This window comes from Mobula hypostoma, chromosome 11 (assembly GCF_963921235.1).
Source record: "Mobula hypostoma chromosome 11, sMobHyp1.1, whole genome shotgun sequence".
NCBI classification, from domain to species: Eukaryota; Metazoa; Chordata; class Chondrichthyes; order Myliobatiformes; family Myliobatidae; genus Mobula; species Mobula hypostoma.
Window position 1 is genome coordinate 42,316,532 of NC_086107.1, and position 24,027 is coordinate 42,340,558.

Sequence of the window (24,027 nt, forward strand, 5' to 3'; positions counted from 1 at the left end):
TAAAACCAAACTTTGTACTCCAGGTCCAGTGTCACCATAACTCCATATAAATGAAATCAGATTTTCTGGGACTGGAACCTCAAACACCACTTGATGTTCAAAGATAGCTAAATACGTCAAATATTCTTCCAGTCAAGCTGAAGATACATGCTAAAGAAAAGATCTATTCAGTTGAAGCAATCTACTCTAGCGCAGTAAACAGGTGAGTTACCCAACAACGTGGAAAATAAGCCAGGTAAATTCTATCCATAATAACGCAGTACAAACCCAATGTTACTCATTACAGTCTCATAAGTCTAATTTTAATGATCAGAAAAATACTTCAGCAGTCTTGACATCATTGATAAACACCATTAAGCACCACCTTAGCAACTACCTACTTCTCAATGCTCAGTTTGGGTGTTAGTATGGCCACTGATCTACAGGCCATATTACAGCTTCACTCCTCAAATCTATTGGTGAAATTACAGTGAATGCAGCACCAGTTCTTTTTTCCAATATGTCTGCTTTATCCACTGCTACTTTGTTCATTCACTTTCTCCACCCTTCTTCCAGAACTTTGAAACTGCATACTTCAAATACGAATCCCTGCAGATGTCTAATGTTTACCAAAAACCTGACAATTAACACATATTTTGCTGATAATATTCAACACAGATAAATATCTTTTAACATCGTGGCTTTTAAAAAAAAGTTTTTCAGGTTTAAATACTTGCAGCTTATAGAGACAGTGGAAATTAGTTTCCCATTTTCTGTTGAATTTTCAAAAGAATCCTGATTATTACTTACATTTTGCTTCTTTTTATCTTGCACAAGTGCCATATAACGTAAAGCTATCTTGGTCAATGTAGTTGCAAGGGCACCAGCCACGAAGAAATCCCCATCCAGCAGGAATCCACGTAGAGGTGGTCTTAAAAAATTCATACATATTTATTTAAAATTAATGTATCCCAATAAATAAAGAATAATGTGGAAGTAATCATTTATTACGGCATATAGCAATGCCCAATTAAATAAAAAACAAATACTTCAGAACTAAATATTTACTGCTCTTCCACGTAAGATAGCATGAAAACATATTAAAAGACTAAAATGTACATGCAGACTAACATTAAAAAAATGAAGATGAGTCCATTGAATAAATGTATGCAATATAAGCCATTCAGTTGGGAAAAAAAATACATAAAAGCAACTTCGTTTGACCAATAATTCCTCAATGCTTAAGAATATACTTGTTCCCAAATTGCCAAGATGAAGATCTTTATGTAAACAGTATGTTTGAAACCCTGGATCAATCAGTAAAATTATGCAAACACAATCAAGTCCTTACATGTTTTCAAATGAATTGTACATTGTTATTTCCATCTTCAGTACCTCCTCCACCAAGAAATTTAATTCACTGTGCTCAATAAATAAATTTAGATATTCTGCACTGTTTCAAAATTAGTATGGGAGGAAGAGTGACCTTTGAATCCAAAAGCAAAACTTCCACAAATGTGACAGATAAACTGCAGAATACAGATGCTCATATTTCTAGATTGTCTGGATCCAAATCTTCAAATTACTATTTTAATGGATGGGAGGCTGCCAGTGTCCGATTCAATTTCTGAAATGAGTATTTAACTTTGTCCTTTTAATATGATGGCAGTTATACACATCTTAGAAAATATTTAATTTTACCTGTCTTCATCCTTTTTGGAAGGCCTTGCACTAAGAGCACTCTGAGTTGCATAGGTTCCCATCTCCGTCACAAGTTTTTGTGTGGGAACCACTTGAATGTCATCGTCCATTTTCAGCTCACCAGCTTCCTTCTTTATCTCAGAATCAACAATTGGAATCTAAAGCAGTCAGAAAAATACAAATAAATTGGTTTATGGTATCAAGTGCCGATATGTATTTGCATGATACTTCTATAAAGCATTTCTGCATAATGTTTGTTTTTAAAGAAAGGAAATCACAATTAGAATCACATTTTCAGTTTAACTGAAAAAAAATTCCTTCAAGATTCTTCAGAATCAGGTTTATTATCACTGGCATGAGTTATGAAATTTGTTAACCTAGCAGCAACAGTACAATGTAATAAATGATAATATAGAAAGAAAAAAAGAGTGAATCCATTACTCTGTGTGTGTGTGTGTGTGTGTGTGTGTGTGTGTGTGAGTGTGTGTGTGTGTATGTATAACATGCCCCACTTCTCATTTTAATGGGTAATGGGGGTAGTTAATAATGGACGTCCTGTGCAGTAGCCGCCATCTCTCCCCATACCAGACAGTGATGCAGCCTGTCAAAATGCTCTCCACCATATATCTATAGAAGTTTCCAAGTGTTTTAGTTGACAAACCAAATCCCTTCAAACATCTAATGAAATATAGCCGCTGGCTTGCCTTCTTTTTAGCTGCATTGATATGTTGGGACCAGGTTAAATCTTCAGAGATCTTCACACCCAGGAACTTGAAATTGCTCACTCTCTCTACTTCTGATCCCTCTATGAGGATTGGTTTGGTTCCCTCGTCTTACCCTTTCTGAAGTCCACAATCAGCTCTTTCATCTTACTGACATTGAGTGCAAGGTTGTTACTCTGACACCCCTCTCATCTCCATCTGAGATTCTATCAACAATGGTTGTATCATCAGCAAATTTATAAATGGTACTTAAGCCATACCTAGCCACACAATCATGGGTATACAAAGTAAGCACACACCCGAGGTGCACCAGCGTTTATCATCTGCAAGGAGGAGATATTATCACCAATCCGCATGGATTGTGGTCTTCCAGTTAGGAAGTCGAGGATCCAATTGCAGAGGCCCAGGCTTTGCAGCTTATCATTAGGATTGTGGGAATGATGGTGTTAAAAACTGAGCTACAGTCAACAAACAGCATCCTGACATAGGTGTTTGTATGTCCAGGTGATCTAAGGCCATGTGAAAAGCCACTGAGGATGCGTCTGCCAGAGACATCAGGTGACTTTGTTCAATGCTGTCTTCTCCCTTGCACACAAGAATAAAATTGCTATCTGAATTAACAATTATGAATACAAATAGCTTTTTGCAACATTATAGTTTCAGATGCTTCTGTTGATTTTTGTTTGTTTTCATTTCTGACCAGTTACTACTTAATTCAAAGATTGGGCTTAGTTCAGGAAGTCAGTTCTACAATGAATTTAGATTTTACCAGTAGAAGGGAAAATCGTGAATGCCTTGTATTCTTTTTGTGAATGTCTTGGTACCTTCCTTATAACGGGACTGGAGCATGGCATTCCAGATAAGAGAGAAAGCATTGAGTTTTCCCCACATACCTCACCTAATGATCGACGAACTTCAGTCATTACACTCTGAATGTCCTCCTTAGAGCTGCAATATTCACCCAAAATCCAAAGAGCTCCCCTGTATATCCTGCAGCAAAAACAAAGAAAAATCCAATGAAAAATCAAAACTGAAATAAAGATGCTGGAAAAATGATATAAAAAACATTGGAAACACTTAGCAGTTCAGTCAGCACATGGAATAACAGACAGAACTAAGATTTAAGGCCAGTTGGAACCAGATATAAGATAAACTGAGAACTACAAAACGGTGCTTCTCTTTCTGGTATGTCTAATCAACTTCTGGGATGTTTACTTTGTTATGAATGTTCTTTTCCAACAACAAAATCAGGAGGATACTTCCAGATTTAAAATATCAGTTGCTGAACAGTGGACTGAACCAAATTTAGTTACTCAGTCAAAAATTAACTGAAATCAGAGCGCACTTGGCACAACAATGGATCATGAAAAGATCAAAAGGCCTGAAAATGACTTCAGAGTCTCTTCTTCACAGAAAAATTCAAAGTTTATTTGAACTTGTTCATTGGTTACAGTAATTGTCAGTTTCTGCTTTTTATGTCCAATTTTTTAAACAAGTGAATTTGCTGTGGATTATAATCATTTCATTCGCTTGCTAAGGAATGTTTGTGAAGATTAAAGAAAAGCAATCTGGTTCTTAACTCCACAAGAGACAACAGATACTGCAAACTAGAGGAACAATCTGCTGGAGGAACTCACTTGACTTGCTAAATTTCTCCAGCAGAATGTTTATTGCTACAATGCCTGTGTTACTGGATCTACATTTCACACTCCACTTGTAATATCCACATCACAACCATCCAAAACAAACTTCTTTGAAACCTGAATGAAGAGCATTACACAAAAGCAAATATACAGTATGTCCTCTCAACAAATAATTTTGGACAAATTAAGACAGGATTTTCAACTAAGCATCCAAATGGCAATTGAACACGATTCATCTACAACTAAAAGTTTTGTTTAAAACAAGTTAAATCACACAATCAAATAATTAATTCAAGTCTGGTCTTACAAGAAGTACTTGAGGTGTAAACTAAAAGTTACACCTTTGCTCAGCCATAGTTTAAGCAGCTCACAAATAAATACTGTATGAATACAAGTTAAATTTTACAAAATTGAGCAAAATAACATTTTATTTCACAGATAGCTTCTAATGCAAGAACAACTTTACTTACTTGACAGATTTGATGGCATGGAATACCTCCAACATTTTCTCCACAATAACTGGACGAAGGCCTTCAAATCTCTGAATGGCTTCTCGCACAAACTCAAGAACATCAGCAGCAGCTGCCTCATTGGTATCACTAAGGAATTCCATCAGCTACGGTAAAATCAAGTTGGGAAAGTACATATTATCAGAGCAGCAAAATAAATTACTCTGCAACTTCCTGGTGCATCATTTAATATAGCTTGAAACATCCATTAGTTGTGAGGGTGTTAAAACAGAGAGCATCGTTTTGTGAGATATTTGTATCATCAGTAGGATGTTGACATATTCCCTTTGTCTTTCAGTTCTTTGCACCTGAACAGCAGAACCCAAAAGGGTCAGGAACATTCAAGATCTACAACCGAAACAACATTACTTGATTACACCCATCAATATAGTTTGAAACTCTTTAGTTTGTAGCCAATATATTGAAACAGAAGATGATATTTTCCCAGAATTTTTAATTATTGTAACAAAATGTGAAATATGTACTTGCACAGACCCTACGATGATCCTTACCTAAAAAAATTGTAAAACTGCTGCTTCTTGTTAAACAACTTCACAGTAGGAATGCCTCCATATAAATACATGTACTATGTGAAGTGCACTTGAGCTAAAATTCTGTTCTCATACTATCTACTCTCTAAAGCGACTGAACACAATTCTTGGATGGTGTTCGGAGAGCAGATCTTGGTGTGATGGTGTAGAAGCAATTTTGGACTTAAGAAGACAAAGGCAATTATGAGCTACACCCTGTCCTTGACATAGACCCAACTGATCACACAGCATAATGGACAGAGAATAAACTTAGGCTTGCCTTTGAGGCTTACAAGCAATGTCCTTGCCTCCAAACATTCCGTGGCCAAGTCCAACTGAGAACACAAGTACAACTGAACACTTTTGGCCAGAGTAATATAAGTTACTAAGGGTATCCTGCAGAAGAGATTTTTAGGAAATGAATAACTTATGCTCACATACCACTGGGATAACATTTCCAGCCATGTCAGGAAAACGGACACTGCATGAATGTAACGTCCTGACTAGAAGCTGTCGGTATTTGTCGGTGTCTTCATGTTCTGACACATTATTTGTTTTGATGACTTCCTTCTTTAGAACTATGACAAGCTGCAGAGAACAAACATGCACTGAATTTGTCAAAAATGAATCTTTGACATTTGAAGTTGACAATAAGTGAAATGACTCAAAAGTTCAAAGTTTGTACCTCTTCAACGTTACGAGAAGAAACTAAATCTAGCGCCAGCTGCAGTGTTTTCTTGCGTACCTCCAGGTCTGTGGAGGTCAGAACTCGCAGGACATCCATCACCAGATCCTGAAAAGATTTTTTTTAAACTTACTCAATTAGCATGGGAAATGAAATTACTTTATCTTAGTTTTAAAATTTCCATGAATAGATCAATTGGGAAACAATTTCATAACAATAAGTTCATTGACATTGGTTTGTTATGAATTGTTCACAGTATTTGAAGCAATAAAGAAGCATAATGGTCTCAATTCAGCCGAAGCACTAGGCTTATTACCTGCAGCACCCTCTCATGTGTGGGATGCTCTCGTAGTTCAATCAAGCGATCAAGAACTATCAGTTTCACATTGTTGTCACTCTCTTTGATAATCAAATCAATGTAGCACTGAGCAGCAGCCTAGAAAAAGGTATACCAAATTCACAATAAATTATAAAATGTCAAAAAGAATTTTCCTCAGAACTGTCAACCACGCAAGCATTTTTATCACACTGGCAGAAAATTGAGAGGCGAAGGATGAAAAAAAATTGTTTGGAATTTTGTATTGGAGATTGGGAAGAGTTAACTGCCTGGTTGTCTCTCCAATAAACAGAAAAATGCATTTTGGCTTGCATACAACAATCTATTCTTCGTAATAGAATGTGAAAATACACTATATTTTTAAAAATAAGACCAATCCATTCTGTGAATAATGATTGGAGAAATTTAAGTTCAACTTTTACAAATGCAGCCAGAATTTAAAAGCCTTCCTTGAAATGCTTTCTTTATAGACATGCACAAGGCCACTTCTTCACCTCTACATTTCAGAGTAAAATAGCATATTTTGGAAGAAAATCTGATTCATTCAACATAGATTAACATGATACTTTCTTTAGTTGACACCTATACTTTCAATCATTTTGCCAAAGCTTTTATGACTTTTCAGTGAATGTACCATAAAATTCAGTACCTTGATAGCAGTTGGGGCACTTGAGAGGGTAACTAAAGTACCAGCAGCTTCGTACTTCACTGCAGGGCTTGAGGACTGGAGTAAGTTGTAGATGCAGCGAATGAAACGGGCTCTCTCTGTGGGATTGGCATGGCATACCTAAAACAGCAATAACAATTTAACTTTTATGTACTGAACACTGCAGCTCGGCCTTTATTGAGGAAAGCCTGTTATCCATACCCTGCATGCACTCCCCCAAATGGACTCAGCTAATCCTGATAGCCCACAAGTTAATGGACAAGCCCTGGGTGGTTCACAGGTTTCAAACCTGGATAACTTTCCTAGGTTACATTCCTTTGTCGTGGAGATATTTTGAAAGCATTAAAATCAAGCAAAGCACTTTAAATTTTTTCAATTTAAGAGTTCACCAAAACATTAAACAAACAGGCTAACTGATTTAAATGGTGATCACTAGTGAGAGGACAAAGCTAAATCTTACTCTTAAGTAACGGGACAGGACAAGTTACCGAGGTAACAGTGGGGGAGCACTTTGGGATATGTGACCGGGGTTCAAATTATTTTAAACTAGTTATGGAAGGGGACAGAAATGAGCCACAGGTTCAAGTGCTAAATTGGGACAAGACAATTTTTGATGGTATGAGGCAGGAACTTGCAAAGGTGAATCTAAAACTTTTTAAAAGTGAGATAATGAGCGCTCAAGATTTGCATATTCCTGTTAGAGTGAAGGGCAACATCGGCAAGAATAGAAAAACCTAGATAATGAGAAATACTGAACTCCTGGCCAGGAAAAAGGAGACAGCATGAGTCAGGTACAGGCAATTGTGATCAAGAGAACCTCTGGACTATAGAGGATGCAACAGTGTACTGAAGAAAGATATCATAAGGCAAAATGAGCCACAAGATAATTTTGGCAATGATCGAGGAAAATCCAAATCAGATTTTACGCAATTTAAGGAAAAGAGAAATCAGAGAGGATATGGTCCATCAAAAACCAAAGAGGACTATTTTCTGTGGAGCCCCAGGAGATGGGCAAGATCATTCATGAATATTTATCCTTAATGAATACTTCTCCTGTTTTTACCATGAAGAAAGACATGAAGACTTCAGCACTAGAAAAATTCAAAGGGGAAATTTTGAGGATAGCCTATACTACAGTAGAGCTGCTGCTAGATAATTTAAAAGACATAAAGGTACACTAACCTCCAGGGCCTGACTGGGAGGTGGCTTGATAAGAAATTACGGGAGCCCTAGCTGAGATATTCGCATCATCATTAGATATGGGTGAGGAGAGCAAATGTGATGCCATTATCTAAGAAGGATGGTAAGGAAAAACACGGGATCTACAGACCAGCAAGTCTGATATCCGTGGTAGGAAAGATACTGGAGAGGAATCTTGAGGGGTCAGATATAAATACACCCGATGAATAGGGCCTGTCAGCATGGCTTCACATTTTACAAACGTGATTGAATTTTTTGGTGATGTGACCAAGAAAGTCAATGAGGGCAGGCACATGACGTGGTTTCTATGGATGTCAGTAAGACCTTAAATAAGTTTCCACAGGGTAGGCTGCTCTAGAAGGTTAGATTGCATGGAATCTCGGGAGAGCTGGCTTATCCAATACACAGTTAGCTTTATGGCAGAAAGTAGGCGGTAATGGAGGAAGGTTGTTCCTCGGACTGAAAGCCCAGGGACTAGTGGTATGTCTCAGAGGTCAGTGCTGGGCCCATTATTGTTTGTCAACTATATCAATGATTTGGATAAGAATATACAAGGCATGGTAAATAAATTTGCAGGTGACACTATGTTGTACAGTGGACAATGAAGGTGGTTATCAAAACTTACTGGAGTATGTTGATCAGCTAAGTGGGCAAAAGACTGGCAAATGGAGTTGAATTTGGGTAAGTTTGAGATGTTGCAATTTGGAAGTTCAAATCTGAATGGATTTCACTGTGAACAACAGAGCCCTGGGGAGTGTTACAGAACAGTGGGACCTTGAAATATAATTATATTATTCCCAGGAAGTGGAGTCACAGGTAAACAGGGTGGTGGGTAGTAAAGGCAGCATTGGGAACACTGACTTTCATGAGTCAGGGCACTGAGTATAACAGTTGGGAGATCATAGTGTAGTTGTACAGGGTATTGGTAAGGTTACACTTGGAACACTGCATTTAGATTTGGTCACCCTGCTATAAGAAAAGTGCTATTAAACTGGAAAGAGTGTAGAAATGATTCACAAGAATATTGCTGGAACTGAAGGGAGTGAATGACATGGACAAGCTAGAAATTTATTCCTTAGAGCACAGTAAACTGAGAGATGATTTTACAGAGGTATATTAAATCATGAGAGGCATAGTTAGGGTGAATACACTCAATCTTTATTCCAGGTTTGTTGAATGAAGAACTAGAATACATAGATTTGAGGTGAGAGATGAAAGATTTAAAATGAACTTGAGGAGGGACACACACACACACACTCACACTTTTGTGGAATGAACTGCCAGAGAAAGTGGTTAAGGCCGCTACAATAACAACTTACAACAATTTTAAAGTAATAGTTGTATAGGTAAAAGGACTGGAAAAATTTAGAAGGTTAAAGGGCCAAACACTGGCAAGTACAACTAGTTTGGATGGGGATGGGGTACCTTGCTCAGCAAAAACTGGTGTGCCAAAAGGTCTGTTTCCATACTGTGTGACTCTACAGACTCCAAGCGAGCAGTCATAAATCTGCCAGTAAAACTCAACAAGCAAGATAGGAACCTCTGCATTTGCACTCAACTCCCAAAACTTGCCAGCATTCCTGAGAGACTGAACAGTTGTCACTCCCTTTTATTTCAAGGACGATTTGTTTGCATATTCTTCAATTCCAAGCAAAAATAAGTCAGATTTTCCTTATTCATACAATGTTTGATTATTTACCTTGTAAATCAACTCAACTATAACCAGTTGCAGAATGTCTCCAAAAGTATGAACCTGATCAATGCAAGTACTCAGGTAATCCAGAGCTCGGTCCTAAGAAAACATTACAAAATTATATTAAAAATTATTTATAGAATTCCAGTAGCTAAATCTAGATCTGATAACACTACAGCAATGGCTTGCAGATTCCTTACACATAAAACAAATGTTTTTTGAATTTGTCTGTTAAATATTCAAAATCTCTATTTCTTGCAATTTTATAACACATTCACTATCTTTGTATCGAAAAAATATGACTAAATGCAGTTTCAGAGCAAGGTATCCAAATTAAATGTTAAAATATCAAAAATTTTCATGTTTAGATGCACCTTGCCCCATAAATATACATCACCATTTAATCACATTCCTAACCATTTAGCAATATTCTTTCCCAGCTCGGGGAATCCGGGTTCAGAGTTCAATTCTGGCACCATTTGTAGGGAGTCTCTATATGCTCTCCCTGTGGAGTATGTGGGTGCTCCCCACGTGCTCTGGTTTCCTCCCACAGTCCAAAGACGTCCTGGGTAGGTTAAATGGTTATGGTAAATTGTCCCATGATTAGGTTAGGGTTAATTGGGATTGTCGAAATTGCTGGGACGGCGTGGCTTTGAAGGGCCAGAAGGGCCTACTCCACGCTGTGTCACTAAATAAAATAAAACTAACTGTGTACATATGGAGCTTTCACTGACTTAATAATTTTTGACCATAATTTGTCAAAGACACAAATATTTCACCTGATCAGCATGGATAAGCATCATGAAAGCATTCCGTTTACAACTGGCATCTTTTTCATTCACCAAGAAATCATGAATCAACTCAGGAGCGTCAGGAATAAGGTTTTCAAAGTTCCTGCAAGAAAAAAAACAAAATGACATCCAACTTTGAAATGCTATGAAAACCTAGCTTTTACCTTTCCAATTTCTTTTCCCACAAAAAATTACATGTGAGCCAACATTTTGTGAAACTTGCTTAACTAAAAAAAATGAAATGAACTGATCCCACAAGGAAAAAAAAAGTTCCCAATTTTGTAAACTATCCTGGTGAATCTTTTCTACACCTTCTCTAGCTTTATCACTTTATCACTTTAGCTCCGAACCACACACGTTCTAAGTGAAATGTGCCTCAAATCTTGTATTCAATGCCCCAACCAATGAAAGCAATCACGCTCATCACCTTGTCTGTCTATCTCATTGCTCTCAGGGAACTTATGTACATGTATCCCTAAGCCTCTGTGTTTCTCAATACTCTCCAGAGCCCTGCCGTTCACTGTACATCCCTGCCCTGGTTTAACTTATCAAAATGCACTCTTGATTTAAATTCCCTCAGCCATTCCTTTCACCACTTTTGCAAGCGATCTTGATCCTGTGGTAACCGTAGACAACCTTCACTGTCCACCACACCGCAAATATGACAATCATGCCGCATTAATTCTCAGCTAGATCATTAATATATACTCAGTGGCCCCTTTACTAGGTACCTCCTGTATCTGTTCAGGAGGTTCGTGGTCTTTTGCTGTTGTAGCCCATCCACCTCAAGGTTCAACATGTTGTACATTCAGTGATGTCCTTCTGCACACCACTGTTGTAACACGCAGTTATTGGAGTTACAGTGCCTATAGAAAGTATTCATCCCCCTTGGAAGCTTTCATGTTGTATTGTTTTACAACATTGAATCAGTGGATTTAATTTGGCTTTTTTGATTCTGATCAACAGAAAAGGCTCTTTTGTACCAAAGTGAAAACAAAAATAAACCAAAAAATAATTACGTAAGTATTTGCCCCTTCAAGTTAATATTTAGTAGATGCATCTTTGGCAACTACTACAGCTAGTCTTGAGTCTGTATGGATAGGTCTCTAACAGCTTTCCACATCTGGACATTGCAATATTCCCTTTTCTTCTTTACAGAATTGCTCAAGCTCTGTAAGATTGCATGGGGATCGTGAGTGAACAGCCCTTCGCAAGTCCAGCCACAAATTGTACCAATTGGATTAAGATCTGGACTCTGACTTAGCCATTCCAGGAAATTAACTTTGTTGTTTTTAAGCCATTCCTTAATAAAAACATTAAGCTTTGGCTTTATGTTTGGGTCATTGTCTTGCTAGAAAACAAATCTCCAAACCTTCTACAAGTTCTCTTGCAGACTGCATCAGGGTTTCCTCCAGGTTTCCCCTGTATTTTGCTGCATTCATTTTGCCCTCTACCTTCACAAACGTTGCAGGACCTGCAGCAGTGAAACATCCCCACAGCATGATGCAGCCACCATCATGCTTCACAGTGGGAAAGGTGTGTTTTTGATGATGTGCAGTGTTTGGCTTACTTCTGATGGCCAAAAGCTCAATTTTGGTTTCATCAGACCATAGAAATTTCTTCCAGCTGACTTCAGTCTCCCACATGCCTTCTGGCAAACTCTAGCCGAGATTTCATGTGAGATTTTTTTTCAACAGTGGCTTTCTCTTTGCCACTCTCCCATAAAGCTGTGACTGGTGAAGCACCCGGACCACAGTTGTTGTATGCAGTCTCTCCCGTCGCAGCCACTGAAGCTTGTAACTCCACCAGAGTTGTCATAGATTTGTTGGTGGCCTCCTTCCCACTCTTCTTGCACGATCTCTCAGTTTTTGAGGACGGCCTGGTCTACGCAGATTTACAGCTGTGTCATATTCCTGCCGAAGGATTTCGGCCCAAAACCTTGACTGTACTTTCTTCCATAGATGCTGTCTGGCCTACTGAGTTCCTCCAGCATTTTGTGTGTGTTGCCCATATTCTTTCCATTTCCTGATGATTGATTTAACTGTACTCCAAGGAACATTTAGCAACTTGGAAATTTTCTTGTATCCATCTCCTGACTTCTGCTTTTCAATAATCTTTTTGTGGAGTTGCTTGGCGTGTTCTTTTGTTTTTATGGTACAGTTTTTGCCAGGATACCGACTCATCAGCATTTGGACCTTCCAGATACAGGTGTGTTTTTACTACAATCAATTGAAACACGGGTCTCCAAAAATAGATCTCCATTTAAATAATTATGAACAACTGGCTGCACCAGCGATGATTTGGTGTGTCAAATTAAAGGAGGTGAATACTTATGTAAAACGATGAAACATGAAAACTTCCAAGGGGGTGAATACTTTTTATAGGCACTGCACTGTCCTCTTCCTGTCAACTTGAAGCAATCAAGCCATTCTCCTTTGACCTCTCTTATTAACAAGGCATTTTCGCCTACAGAACCATGGCTCGCTGGATGTTTTTTGTTTCTCTGTAAATTGTAGAGGCTGTTTTGCATGCAAACCATAGGAGATCAGCAGTTTCGGTCACTTACATCACATTTCTTTCCCATTCTGATGTTTGGTATGAACAGCAACTGAATCTGCTGACCATGTCTGCATGCTTTTATGTACTGAGTTGCTGCCGCAGCATTGGCTAATTAGATACAGTGGATTCCAGTTTATTGGGCCACGAGTTACTCGAGGCAGCCACTTATTTGGGTCAACTCTTAAAGAACAAAAAATAATTGAGAAAATAGTCAGGATTACATTCACTTACTTGGAAAACCGTGCCACTTAATTGGGACAGGAGACTTTTGCTGAACAGTTTCTAATTAGTGTCGGATGTTGGACACTACACCATGCGAAGAGCGAACATTTTTAAATAACATCAGTTGCGTGTGCCTGTATTACCCAAGTGGGCTGAAAGATGCTGATTCAAAAAGCAGAGATCTTTGAGATAATTTTGACTTTAAAAATTTCCAGACCCTTGACAAGATGCCACGAAAAAGATTTGACACTAGCCGAGAAAATACCGTACTAGATCAAATTAAAAGCCATCTGCCTGCCACCGCTCATCATCAATTGGCAGAGGTAACTGGAGTGCTACAATTGCCAATAGCACGCCTGATATATCAACAAGATAAACTGTGAGAAGAATGGGCATTATACGAGGGAAAACAGAGAACATCCCAAAAACGAGAGCGTGAAAGTAAGGATCTAGATGTTGAAGAGGACCTTAATCAATGGTTTCCCATTGAAACTGGATAAGGTGTGTGTGTTACTGGACTGATTTAAAATCTGAGGAGCTATCTAAGACAGGGGTACCCAACCTTTTTTGCACCGCGGACCGGCCGACCAGGGGCAGGGGGGGGACGTGGGGGTGGTGTTCAAGTAGGCTTGCCAACTTTCTCACTCCCAAATAAGGGACAAAAGTAGCAGTCAAATACCGGACACTTGTGTTTACCCCAAGAAAGACTACCATGACCATGAAGCCTTGCACAGTTACCTGTGTGCGCATGCGTGTACGTGCCGATTTTTTTTCTACAAATCAGTTTTGGCTTAATCTTCCCAATTCTGTTAAGTGAAACTACACTGTACATACATTATTTCTACTTTATATAGGCTGTGTATTTATCATATCATTCCTGCTTTTACTATATGTTAGTGTTATTTTAGGTTTTATGTGTTATTTGGTATGATTTGGTAGGTTATTTCAAGTTCAACCGTTTTCTAGCACTTCAAGCCGCCGTGCTCAGCAATTCCCCAATTTAACCTTACCCGAATCACAGGGCAATTTAAAATCACCAATTAACCTGCCAACCAATACGGTCTTTGAACTGTGGGACGAGGAAACCTATGCAGTCATAAGGAGAACATACGAACTCCTTACAGTCAGCAATGGAAATTGTTTATTTACCCATCAATCAAAAGAACACGACAACGTACACCAGATGAATTCCTCCGTCGATAACTTTTCAGAACTAAAACACAGTTCTAAAATACTGCAGTTTTGCTAGCGTTCTATTTTTTGTGTATTTCATTTAAACACATAATTTGCTACGCTGTCAGATGGCAATTTGTCTTTTTTGTTTTACTTTTCCATGAAACTTCAGCTAATTGGGGAAGCCACTTAATTGGTCCAGATGTGTCCCAATTAACTGGAATCCATGTATTTGCATAACGAGAAAGTGTACAAGTGATTCTAATAAAGTAGCCACTGAGTGTAAATTGATGATAAACAGCAGAGGACCCAGCACTAACACCTGCAGCACACCACGTGTCATAGGTCTTCAGTCCAGAAAAACAACCCTGCTAAAAAAAAAACGTACTACCCTCTAACTCTGTCCACCAAGCCAACTTTGTATTCTATTAGTTTACCCTGGATATTATGTCATCTACCTTTCTGGTACAGCCTACCACAGGGAACTTCATCAAAGGCCTTGGTCTATAAATAAATTGAATTTCAACACATCCTAATGAATAGTTTAAGCTAACTAACCAGCAAATTTAATACACCAGTACCTTCTATTTCACTATGCGTTGTAAATATACACTGTGATATATATAACCAGAAGAAAAAATTCTCCGTTTATCAAATCACAAGAAATCGTAAATTAAGACAAGGTAGCACAACTTTAGCCGAAGTTGTTCAAGAAACCCGATAACCAAATCCTGACCAAAGTGACATCACATGCGCAAACGCAAACACGAGGAATTCTGCAGATGCTGGAAAGTCAAGCAACACACATCAAAGTTGCTGGTGAACGCAGCAGGCCAGGCAGCATCTCTAGGAAGAGGTACAGTCGATGTTTCGGGCCGAGACCCTTCGCCAGGACTAACTGAAGGAACAGCTAGTAAGAGATTTGAAAGCAGAGGGGGGAGGGGGAGATCCAAAATGATAGGAGAAGACAGGAGGGGGAGGGATAGAGCCAGGAGCCGGACAGGTGATTAGCAAAGGGAATATGAGAGGATCATGGGACAGGAGGCCCAGGGAGGAAAAGGGGGAGGGGGGAAAAAAACCCAGAGGATGGGCAAGGGGTATAGTGAGAGGGACAGAGGGAGAAAAAGGAGAGAGAGAGAGAAAGGATGTGTGTATATAAATAATGGATGGGGTACGAGGGGGAGGTGGGGCATTAGCGGAAGTTAGAGAAGTCAATGTTCATGCCATCAGGTTGGAGGCTACCCAGACGGAATCCCCCCTCCCCCTTGTCTTTCTTCCCGGACCTCCTGTCCCATGATTCTCTCATATCCCTTTTGCCAATCACCTGTCCAGCTCTTGGCTCCATCCCTCCCCCTCCTGTCTTCTCCTATCATTTCAGATCTCCCCCTCCCCCTTCCGCTTTCAAATCTCTTACTAGCTCTTCCTTCAGTTAGTCCTGACGAAGGGTCTCGGCCCGAAACGTCGACTGTACCTCTTCCTAGAGATGCTGCCTGGCCTGCTGCGTTCACCAGCAACTTTGATGTGTGTCACATGCACAAACAATCAGATCCTCAGTTCAACAGCTGTCACCAAATTGCCTCTCCTCATGCTGTATTATTTTACCTGTATATGGTGTAGATGGCCAACACAGCATTTCTGCGTACATAACTGTGTCGATGGTCCAGGCAGGCACGTATGGCTGGCATCAGTGGCTCTAAAAGCTCTGGTTCTTTCAATTTGCACAAAAATCGCAGAGTGGACCCTCGAATAAACTCATTTGGGTGTTGAAGGTCCTAATGAATTTTAAACAACATCTTATTAGTACTACTATTAGACGCTCAATAACATTGGCACTTATTCAGTAAATAGAGCTATGGGGTCTTTAGCTTCCACAAAGCTATTATTTGTCACCCAAGGTGAGTAAATCAGCATAAAAGAATAAGAAACTTCAAACAAAAATTACATTCTGAACAAATCAATACTCACTTAAAGCCATCCCACATCCCAAGTCAAATTAATTGCTATGACAAATTTCTGCTAATCGCTTACCTTCAAAGAAAAATTTTGTTTTAAAGAATTTTTTTAAGCAACAGGAAACATACAAGTTTTATTTTATTTTTAAGAAAAGCGATTAAGAGACATTACAACACATTCTAAATCATAACCACTCATTGCTTAACAAGCTCCCCATTTTGATTTGAGTCTGGATTTCTTAGTTGTTCAATGTGAGTGGGTGTTGCTACCTAGGACTGATTACTGTTGATGGAATTTCTCTTTAATCGTATCATTAGAGATTAAAATTAGATGGATCAGCTATTGGCTAAAAACTTCTACAATCTAATTTTTGAATGTGTTTCCAGAACTGCCATCTTTCTACCCTTGAAAATGACAAATAACATTTTCAATGTGCAATTTTAAAATCAGATCAAAAACAAATTCAAAGATTTCAAGAAACTAACAAATATACTATTTCAAGTATTTTACAAATATCATTACCAAAGACCTGTTCACCAAGTGTCCACAACAAAGAACTTTCATGAAAACTGCAGATCCTGGCAAATACTATTTTCTGATGAAATGCTGTTTTAGTCCAAAATTTCAAACTGATCTTTTAATAAATCTTCCATTTCAAAATTCAGTCTTTGTTATTTTAAAGCAAACTAAAAGAAAACAATATTTTAGCAACAACATTCACTAATGCTACTATTTCAGCAACTCATTTTGAATTGTTAGATAACAAGAATAATCTGGAAACAAAACTCCACCCAAATAAAATTAATCACATTCCTTCAAACTCTTCCATTTTCAAACGTGCTTTTGAAAGATCAAAGATGACAGTTGTTTTCCCACATAGTGCAAAGGAAAGGTCTTGCAACAGCTGCCAAACTATTTTAATGCATTCTCACCTTTTTCTAATATTTCTTAGAGATGAAGTTTTAATGAAAAAAACAACTTATGATACAGTAAAACTGGTGCCTTTGACAGTATACTATTCAAATTTGTATATTTCAATTGTTACACTGAAAACAGAAACATTCATTTACCTTTCTGTAGGCATCACACACAAGTATCATCTCCTGCAACAACTTGCCATCGGCAGTGGTCTTAGGAACAATCTCCCAAAAGACAAGCAGCAGTTTTTTGATTGTGTGATCTTGTAATGGTAACACAAACCGAATGATTGTCATGAGGAGCCCTGGGAGTTTCTCGCCATTCAAAATCATGATGATCACTTTCTTCAAGGCATCAGTTTTAGTCTTCACATCTCCCTTTTCTAGGTTGGTGGGACAAGTGATAGAAAAGATGTAGGGTTAGGTTAAATAAAAAGCCTGAAAGACTATTTAGTTTCATAAATCTCTGCAATGTAGGTGACCATTCACTTCATCATGCCTGTACCACATCTTCCAAAGAACTTTGCATATACTGCTTCCTATGTTCCCACAGTAGATCTCCATTTTTCACAAAGTGCTTTTCCATTCAATCAGCACATTCTAGCTCATAACAATTCACTGTTCCAAGTATCTACCCATATTGATTCTGGTCCAAATTCACCGCCCATCTCTAACTAACCCAATTAAAGAAGCAAGTATTTTTGTTGGACAGTTAAAATCCAATGGTTGTGGTCGCATACAGGCTACATATGGTAAACATGGGAGCTGTCTTTACCAAGTAAGATGGATTTTATGACAATGCTGTCTGTAATCCATTATCAGGTTCTTAATTTCAGACTAATTTAATTAACTGAATTTAAAATTCTCGAGGCAACAAGCTGATATTTAAACTACCTTGACTTGGATATGTAAAAGTAACTTACCCATTAAACAATCATAAATCTACTATAAAATTCAAAGTCTGTATACAGCTCGATAATTTTGGTGAACTAAACAACAGGTTATGCTCAGTTCTTCTGTAAGTCAAGATCCCAATAAACTAAGCTTCAGACTTAGAAACAGAAGAAACATAGAAAACCTACAGCACAATACAGGTCCACAATGCTATGCCAAACATGTAGTTACTTTAGAAATTACCTAGGGTTAGCCATAGCCCTCTATTTTTCTAAGCTCCATGTACCTATCCAGGACTCTCTTAAAAGACTCTATCGTATCCACCTCCACCACCGTCACCGGCCTTCCATGAAAATCCAGTTATGCAAGATACCAAGACATCATACAAGCTAGACATAAACTTAATCCCAGGCATTAGCAAATCAAGTACTTTAATACACCTTGAATTAATATGAACTTATCCTGAGTCACAGTGAAGCACAAGACTGCTCAGTCATCCCAGAAACTCATATGGTTCATTCATGTTATTTGGGTAAAGAAATTTGCTATCACTCCGCTCTGACTTTTATCTGATTCCACACCACAAATATGGTTGCCACAACATCAACACTAAATGAATTAATAAATACAATTTAAACTGTTGAAATTGACACTGCCATAAAATATAAGCTTGATTTAATATGCAAAATACTGATTTCCAGCTGCCCCACATGATGAATAAATATATACAGCTGAACTACTTATATTTTTCTTGCTGTACTCACCAGAAAGATTTCCAGGATCCTTTTGTTTGTACAATTAGAATATTTGCCTTAAATAAATATTTCATAAATTTTAGAATACCCAGATGGTCCCTTTATCCAACCACCAATTCATTATAGTAATAAGGTCTTTCAACTTCTGAAGTTGAATTTCTTATTACTGCCTAATTCTGGTGGTTGGAGAAAGGGGAATTTCCTGGTTTGGCATCACCTATAGATCAATATAAAAACAGAATCCACTTTCCTACCACCTATTAGAAGGCTTTCTAGTCAGAATGGAGCATTTGCTTGTTTCTCTTATGGAAAAGATCCAAGAAAATAGGTGCTTCTACCATTGCTGATAATACTAAGCAAATACTTACCCAAGTCTACTTTCAGATTAATTTCATTTGGAGGCTCAGAGTCCAATGAGACATTGATGAGTGTATAGCAGACATTTTCTGCAGCTGTCATGTTGGTAGCGTTTGGAAACTATCCCAAAAATGTAGGCAATCTATGGATGGAAAATAAACAAATACTATTAACCAGTTCTCAGAGAACAGATAAAAACAAGTCCATAAACTCACTACCTCAGTAAAACTTCTTCAATCCAGCACAGTTAGAATTTTAGTAGTGCCAGACCAGTAGATTTCCCAGACATTATTATTTTAATGGTGCATCACATATTTAATTCACTTTTTTAAAAAATTGTTACACAGTCAAATGATATATTTTCCAGTCAATCCCAAGTTTAAGGGAAGAACAGGAAACAGAACCAGAAACATTTTATAGGAGTGCAGCAAAAAAAAACAAGCAAGTTTAAAGACAGCACAGAAAATAGAATCCTGATGATTGGGGAGTGTGGGATACAGGGCCCCAGTGAGGGTTTCAGATGTCAGCTGGGGAATAATAGGCAACCAATGGTGCCTTTTATGCTGAATAAAATAGGAGAGCTGTTGAAGAATGGCAAGATCATCCATGTTTAAGTCTGAGGAAAACAAAGAGAAATATAATGCAATGGTCACAAATCACTCGGTTTTTACACCTTACAATTGAACTCCACCAGTTCAATGAGATTAGGCACATTTTAGAACAAAGACAAAGACAAAAATTGAACACGACGAAAGAGAGATGCTCATTTAAATACTCTGTGAAACAGAGGCCAAAACCATTCCAAATTCTGCCTGGTTGAGAAACTTTAGCAAGATGGAGAATTCCACAGTATGCCAATTATACTCTTTTCCAGAGATGCTACCTGGCCTTGCTCGGAGTTCCAGCATCTGCAGATTTTCTCGTTTGTGACCAAAGACATACAGGTTAGTAGGTTAATTGGTCACACAGGTATAATTCGTGATAGGTGCTCACTGGGCCAGAAGGGCTTGTTACTTGAAATAAAATAAATAAATTTCCCAACACAACCTATCAAATGTGATCTGTCGCATAGCAAGCAAGGTTCACTGGACACCACAAGAGCATACATTAAAGGAATGCTCAATGTATGCCCAGTAATAACTGGCAAATGTTACAAATCCAAAGGATCTGCAAATGGTAAGTGAACTTTGTGGTGCCACGAGAGCCTTAACATTCATTTTAAAGAGGCCCAGTTCAGCGTTTCAGATGAAAAACATTCCCAACAAGGTAACATGCATTGGGTTTGAACCCGCACCCTTTCATTTACTGTAGATAATTCATAATGTAGCATTCAAAGTTACAAAGCTTCTGGATTTCTGAGCATGAGGTTCTAGAAAAAATTACTGCTTTTGAAGTTTATATGTTTCTTTCTGTGGATAAATGCAGCTGCTCAACAGTATTATGAAAAAAAAGGCATAAACACCTATATATATATTTATTTGTGATTGGAGCTGAACAATGACAGCAGCATGCTGAAAAGTCTATGCCATGAAATTTAGACTTTCCCCATACATACTTAAATCCCTCATCTGAAGCATTTACGTTATTCTGCAGTTATAATTTATAAAAAGCTATCTATTCCAACACAAAAATTCCCCACTATCAAACAGCCTGAACTTTCTCCAGTTCTGCAGCATTACAAGCAGAAATAAGGTCATTTGTATTGATTCTGCATTTTCTAATTTCCATTCCCTCCAGTTTCCTCATGCTTACAATGGAAGTTTGAATGATTCATTAGCAGTGACCAGCTAATAACTATGTCCCTTTTATCATTCTCCTTTGTACTACTAACAGAAAGATGAATACAAAATAGATTAACATTTAAGCACATCTTGGAGGTGATGGGTAGATGGTGGCGCAACGCAGCTCGTAATGGCCACTCCGGTGGTGATGTCTGTTATTTGTCAAGTAGGGTGCCGTGCACAATCCTGATTTGATGGAGACGGACGTGAGAGCACGGAGGAACATCTGGTGAAACTTCTGAAATGCCTGCTTCACTGCTGCTGTTACTGTGTCGTCCAGAATCTCCAGAGAAGGCCCCAGGTCCTTGGCTTTGCTTATTGCTCGGTGGCCGGGGCAGGGTCAAAGCGCTCGGCAGAGGTTGGTGCTCGGAGAGGCTGTGTCGGAGGCTCGAAGTTTTCGGACGGACTCAGAGTCGGCTGCGGTCGGGTGCTTCCAATGGTGCTGCATCGGCGAGTTGGCGGCGCTTGGAGGTTCATGGCGCGGAGAGTTCCTCCCTTCTGCCACCTGCGTGAGATGATGAGTCTATCGGGACTTTGAGACTTTATTTTTACGGTGCCCATGGTCTGCTCTTTATCAAATTACGGTATTGCTTTGCACTGTTGTAACTATATGTTATAATTATGTGGGTTTGTCCGTTTTAGTCTTGGTTTGTCCTGTGTTTTCTTGTGATATTATTCTGGAGGAAAGTTGTATCATTTTTTAATGCATGCATTTCTAAATGACAATAAACGAAAACTGAAACAGAACTGAACTGATATCCTGACTGCACAGAAACATCAAATTCCTGAAGAATTATGAAACTCATTAAATTCTCATAATTTCTCAAACATGCTGAACAAAAACTCAATGGGGGGGGTGGGGTAAGAGCCAAGCAAAATTTGAAATGGGAATTGAAAAAAATATTATCTAGGTCAGTAATTATTCTCCGTGATAAAAGATTCCAATGAAAGTCTTAAAGTATTTCTCTTGCTAAATGCTGCCTGATCTGCTATGCATATGTTGCAAAATTTCTCCCCCACCCTTCTTCATCTAATCAATACTAAAACCAAATTTTAAAAATGAAATCTATCGTCATCTTCAGAACCTTTGACCAAGCTCTATTTCGAATCACATCCCATAAAAGTGATATAATCTTGTACGTACAACTATTTCACTCCAATTTGATCTATAACATGCACTGATCTAGCATTTACAACTGTTGAAACAGAAGTAATGTGAACAAGCTCAAATCAGCTAAATGGGATTTTAACATGACACAAATTATGTATCATAACACTCTGCCACAAAGCCATCAAGCAGAAACTTTTGAGCAACATTCAAGTCACAATACATTTTAGACAACCATAGTTGCTACTTCCTTGAATCCCTGCAGTTCTTCTGGTAATGTTGGGTAGAGCGCTCCAAAATTTGAAGGCAAATACAAAGAAGCACCAGAGGAGATTTTCTCAGTCAGGGTGAAGTGTGGCTTGGAGGGGAACCTGCAAGTGATGGTATCTCTGTGTAGCCACTGCTCATGCCTAGGTGGAAAGAGGTTCTGGAGTGTGGGAATAACTGCAGTGAATCTTGCAGATGGCATGCACAACAGCCATAATTCACTGGTTGGAAAACAACTTAATATTTTGAATAACACATATAAAATGCCGGAGAAACATCGGCTGTTTATTTCTCGCCGTAGTTGCTGCCTGATCTGCTGAATTCCTCCAGAATTTTGTGTTTACTGCTCCAGATTTCCATCTTCTGCAGAATCCCATATTTCCCGTAATATTTTTGACTTCTACTGAGTACCAATCAAATAGGCTGCTTTATTCTAGACAGTGTCGAGTTCCTTTGTTCATGCTGCACTCATCCAGGCAAATGAAACATATTCTATGATACAGCTAGGCTGTGCTTTGGAAATGGTGTCAGGATAATACACAATTCTCCCGCTGATGGAGTTGTAACCCCTGGTACGCTCCTGTAGTGTTTGTGTATGGCTGGTCGACCTAAGCTTCTGGTCATTGGTCATCCCCAAATACTGATGGTAGGTGACTGGACAATGTAAAGCCATCAAGTCTCAAGAGGAGCTGGCTACGTTCCCTGTTCTGAAGATGGCCACTAACTGGCAATTTTGAATTTGTTACTGTTACTTTCTAGTTACCAGCCAATGCCAGAATGCTGCTTAGGTCTTGCTGCATGCGGGCAACAGCTAGGTCATTTTTGGAAAAAAACTGCAAATGTAATCAATAATTGTGCAAACATCCACCTCTGACCTTGTGATGAGAGGAAGATCACTGATGAAGCAACTGAAGATGGATGGCCTAGGACATTGCAGATAGAACTGCAATAATGTACTGGGGTTGATAGACCTGCAATAATCACAACTATTGACTCTAGTCATTGGAATTCTTTCTCTGTTGAGCTGAGTTTTACCAGGGTGCCCTGATGCCACACATGGTAAAAAAAAAAGATGGATTATTTTAAATTAAAGAAAGGGTATTTTAAAGTTAAGGTGTCATTTGATCCAATGGAATTCAGCAAGCACAAGATTAATGATTTAACAGGACATGCTGCGAGCCACAATATGGCAGAAGAGTGTTGTATCAGCTCAAGTTAATGCTGAGTACAAGTCAAGAAGTTAAACGGGACCATCACAATTACAATCTATCCAGTGGTAACCGGGGTACAGGGAATGGCTTTATAGAAATGCAAGTGGACAAGTTTGATAATTAAGTTGAGGATTTCAAAACTCATTTTGGGGTCAGAAACAATAAAATCTAATTTAGCCTTGGAAATGTTAGGGAGCAGATTGGCAAGGTTGAAATACAAGAGATTCTACTGATGCTGGAAATCCAGAGCAACACACACAAAATGCTGGAGGAATGCAGCACAATTAATTTGTTCTTCCCAATAGTTACAACATATCCTCAACTCAACATCCAGTTCAGACCAACAGGTCTCCGCTCTATAGTCATATGCCTC

General features: G+C 38.6%; 1 protein-coding gene across 2 annotated transcripts in view; it reads right to left on the minus strand.

Moving 5' to 3' along the window:
• copb1 (COPI coat complex subunit beta 1) overlaps positions 1-24,027 on the minus strand; it is a 51,701-nt gene that overhangs the window by 24,118 nt on the left and 3,556 nt on the right. For both annotated transcript variants that reach the window (XM_063061898.1, XM_063061899.1), the window contains exons 2-14: positions 19,299-19,429; positions 17,435-17,664; positions 16,014-16,183; positions 10,446-10,560; positions 9,673-9,765; positions 6,756-6,893; positions 6,086-6,205; positions 5,770-5,877; positions 5,526-5,672; positions 4,516-4,661; positions 3,296-3,392; positions 1,681-1,838; positions 790-910 (exon numbers count right to left, since the gene is read on the minus strand). In XM_063061898.1, the coding sequence (XP_062917968.1) occupies positions 790-910; positions 1,681-1,838; positions 3,296-3,392; positions 4,516-4,661; positions 5,526-5,672; positions 5,770-5,877; positions 6,086-6,205; positions 6,756-6,893; positions 9,673-9,765; positions 10,446-10,560; positions 16,014-16,183; positions 17,435-17,664; positions 19,299-19,389 (1,734 nt within the window). In that variant the 5' untranslated portion in view covers positions 19,390-19,429. The remainder of the gene's footprint in view (positions 1-789; positions 911-1,680; positions 1,839-3,295; positions 3,393-4,515; positions 4,662-5,525; positions 5,673-5,769; positions 5,878-6,085; positions 6,206-6,755; positions 6,894-9,672; positions 9,766-10,445; positions 10,561-16,013; positions 16,184-17,434; positions 17,665-19,298; positions 19,430-24,027) is intronic.